The sequence below is a fragment of the Eurypyga helias genome, unplaced genomic scaffold, assembly GCF_000690775.1.
Source record: "Eurypyga helias isolate BGI_N326 unplaced genomic scaffold, ASM69077v1 scaffold31653, whole genome shotgun sequence".
NCBI classification, from domain to species: Eukaryota; Metazoa; Chordata; class Aves; order Eurypygiformes; family Eurypygidae; genus Eurypyga; species Eurypyga helias.
The window spans coordinates 1-3,912 of record NW_010242321.1 but is presented as its reverse complement, the minus strand read 5'-3'; the positions used below and the strand labels follow the sequence as shown (position 1 = coordinate 3,912).

General features: G+C 49.2%; 1 protein-coding gene across 1 annotated transcript; it reads right to left on the bottom strand.

The window, feature by feature from the left end:
• Positions 1–982: 982 nt before the first annotated feature.
• LOC104502898 (ADP-ribosylation factor-like protein 1) lies at positions 983–2,565 on the bottom strand (the record flags this gene model as incomplete). The annotated part of the gene is made up of 2 exons (XM_010149051.1): positions 983–1,064; positions 2,428–2,565. Coding segments are annotated over 2 exons (220 nt in total), but the record flags the coding sequence as incomplete, so codon positions are not given.
• Between the last annotated feature and the right edge of the window lie 1,347 nt (positions 2,566–3,912).

The window sequence follows — 3,912 nt, the reverse complement described above, 5'->3', positions numbered from 1 at the left end:
TCTTCCCCTCCACTGGAAGGGGGGAACCTGTGAAAGTGGCTTTGTGGTATTTTGCTCTCCAGAGTTAAACCATAACCCCATCTCTGGGGCAAATGGCCCCAGGAAGCAAGCAGAAAATATCTTCAAGAGGCTACAAAAAAAGAACAGACAGTAGAAATACTCCCAATAGCACACACACCAAAAAAAAAAAAAAAAAAAAGGGCAGCTTGAAAAACAAGGAAGGGATAGAAGCGTCGGGCACAGATTTATTTGGGAATCAGCCTGTAGCACATCAGGTCCAGAACTGAGGGACAGGGAAGTTTAAATACACAAGTTTCTGCCACAGATTGTCATCATGGTCACCAAAAAAGGATAAACAGAGTAAGTTTAAATGGCTAATTAATACAGGCAAGTGATTAACAAGGATCACAACAAACCACCTTTGCAGAATTATCTTACTGGAACTAAGAAGGGAATGAACCTGCAGGTTACTCGTTAACTAGCTACACCGCACCTTACCACCTGGTGTTCCAAAAGGAATCACGAGAAGAGCACACCCGGGTCCTGGAGAGATCACTGCAACTGTGTGTGCAACAACTCGCTGCAGAGCCTGCACAGCTCGCTAAAAATAATCATCACCTACACCTAAATTCAACTTCCTAGCTTTGCATTCTTAAAAACATGAAAATTTAAATATCCTCTGGGGTTTATATCACTCACTTCCCTTTTTCAGAATGCTGCACCATTGGCCACTACGCAGGAAACTCGTTTTGCCACACAAACGTGTATGCAAGTGAAAACACCTGCTTGTTTCCTCCCGGTCTGCAGTCCAACACAGGTCTGACTAACTGAATTCTGTCAGACCAAAGTGCCCTCCTGATGACGGGCCGGGTTTGAAATGTCACAAAACCAACCTTCGGAAGCGCCAGCTACGAAAAGTCCAACAGCTCAGCAAGTTTTAGAGGAATTTAATTATATCTTTTGATGACAAGAGATCTGTTACCTTATGCTTGTCTGTCCTCCCAGGTCCCAAACTTGGAATTTCAGATTCTTGTATGTCACTGTCTCAACATTGAAGCCAATGGCTGGAAAAAAGTTGAAGAAATTCACCGTTAGTGATTTTTCTTTCTTTTTCTGAAGAACACTGCAGCACTTGGTTTAAAGGCTTCAGCCCCGAGCTACACCACCAAGTTCATGCCCTTTGCCAAGCTACCCTGGCAAACAGCTGTTGCTCGCAATAATGCAGATTTTTTTTTTGTTTGAACAATAAAAGCATACTGTGAACATACCGTAGAGATTGTAACAAACCCTGAAGTTGTTAAAAATGCACAGAAGCGTGCCAGAAGCCCCCAGAAGAAACGGAGCGAGGACAAAAGGCATGGCCTGCTTGGATTACCAAGAGCACAGCTGACAGTAGTAACCCACCAAGGAACGCGTCCTTCGTGTCAACCCCAGGCCCTTGGCCTCCTAACACCTCAGCGGAACCAACTTCCCAGCGGAAGACTTGGAATGGAGGTGTCTGGAGGATGTCAGTGAGGTTACAGTGTATCGCCCCTCTCCTTCCTTATCCTGCCAGCCCAGAGGAACGCAACCCAGGGAAGGGAACGATGCAGGCAGACTGCCTCAAATTCATGGAAGCCAAAATAACCCACACCCCAGGGCAACAGGTTTATGGCACCGTAAACTGCGGGCTTCTAACGGGTAAAAAAGGCCTGACCAGAGTCGTGGCCGTTAATGAGGAACCCAGGGGATGTAACAGGGAGTCAAAAGCCAAGCGCCCCTTGTCCCTCACACCGCAGAGAGTGCAGCCAGGCCACTTTGGCCCACACGCTGGGGTGTCTGTGAGGCAGGCACGGCTGTGCCAGTGCCAAGGAACTGCTGACATCGGTTCCGTGTTGTTAAATGAGCATTGCCTCCTTCCACAAGATCTCGCCCTGAGTTTTGCTACGCCTTCTGCGTAACGTGAAGTTAAATCATCTGATCTCTTGTCGGTGTTAACCAGAAAGGTTTATGTGACAGACTGAAGACCCTCCTCAAAAAAATGAAATTAAATAGGTACTCTTCACTGACACCATCCTACATAAAAACGGTTTTGCACAACAACAGTGATCTCCAGAATTTGCATTCTACCTAGATTTGGAGACAAAAGATTCACCAAGTCAACAGTCACCAATTTACTGAACAGGCACATGTCAAGAGAAGCCCGCCCAGTCACGGTAACAGTCTCCAGGTCACACGCTTCCTACAGAACGGAGCACTTCGTGCTGTTTTTTTGAACGCAGCACTTCTGCGGGGCGCCGCAGTGCTGCTACGCAAGCAAGCGCTTAGACGCAGCAGCGCAAGGCGCCCGCAGCGCAAGGTCCTTTTGTTCGGGGGGAAGCGAGTTCGGCCGCCCAAGCTAGAGCTGCTGGCAAAGCAGGCGTCTTCGCTGGGGGACCAATCACTTACTCGGAATGGTGGTAACGACTTCTCCAACTTGTAACCGGTACAGAATGGTTGTTTTTCCCGCTCCGTCCAGTCCCAGGATGAGAATCCTCATCTCTCGAGTTCCAAACAAGCTGGAGAAGATGGTGGAGAAGAAGCCCCCTGCGGAGAACAGGAAGGTGTCTCAACGTCAGCCAGCAGCACGGAGGACACGGACAGGCCGCCAGGCCGCCCTCACTTGTTACTGCGCAACAACCCCATCCTTCTCTCGGAGCAGACAGGCAGCTGCGGGCCGGACACCCGCGTGCTGAGCCACATTCTGTCTGCCTGGCGTTACGCCGCTGCTTCGTGGCAGCTCAGTCCTGCAAAATCGCGCTGCAGCAGCAGCAGCGGCGAGCTTCCTCACTGCCGTTAGGGGCTTTTTCCTTTCCTCTCGTTTGCCAAAATCTGAGCCAACTTCTCTTTTGCTTGTATCAGACCCAATCTTTTCAGGGCAAGAGACAACTATACAAGGACATGCCGAAGCCTGAAAGAGTTCTTCCTGATGTTCACGGTCTCCCAGAGGACCACCCGCTCTGTCTTCCTGAACGCGAAGCACGACTCAGGAGGTACGTGTTAAACCACAGCCCACTACAAACCAGACGCTGCACTGGATTACGTACGCCGCTGCTACAGAGAAGTCCAGGAGCTGGTTTTAAACGCTGGGGTTTTGGGGTTTTTTTTTTTCATCTTTTCCAAACCCGGCTCACCCCAACATCTCGTTTGTTCTTTAAACGCACGTGGCAGTACCTATGACCAGGCTAATGCTTGATTTGTGCCTATTAGGTGTTTAGGCATAGAAAGAATACTGTTCTGAGACAGGAACAATGACATTTTTTCCAATGATTTTTGTAACAAATCTACTGCTAAATAATAACCTTGTAAATCCACCTAAACCCTGTAAGAGGCAACGGAACACCAAACAAGCTAGAACCAGAGTTGATAAATACATCGGAGAAAAGACAAGGCGGAGAAGATTCGCAACCAAAATCTTACTGAAAGAGGTTTTGATAAACATCATTCCCTGTGTTTGCCTTTTTAGGTGTTTGCGATGCCTTTCCAGGGAAAGGTGAGCGCAATGGGCTGGGTGCTTACGTGTAAGAAGGAATTCAAACTGCTAACAGGTTGCTTTACTACTTCTAAGGCCACCCCATCTGGGAAGCCATGGGATACAGACTTGGAAGACAGGGAGGAGGTGTAAGGGACCGCGCGTTGCGGGCTTGCGCGGTGCTGCTCAGGGCTGTTGGCTGTGAGCAGGCAAATGCGCCGAACAGGAACGAGCTGCCAGAGGTACTTCAGTGGAGACATTCCCAGCAGAAGGCCACTGCGTGATCCACGGAGGCCTGAGAGGTGGGAACTTTCCTCTCGGTAACTTTTACTGCCAGGCACCTCTCGCTCCCTCTCCTCACACTCTGATATGCTTTCCCCAGGTAGTGGGACAGACGTAGAATCACAGGACGGTTTGGGCTG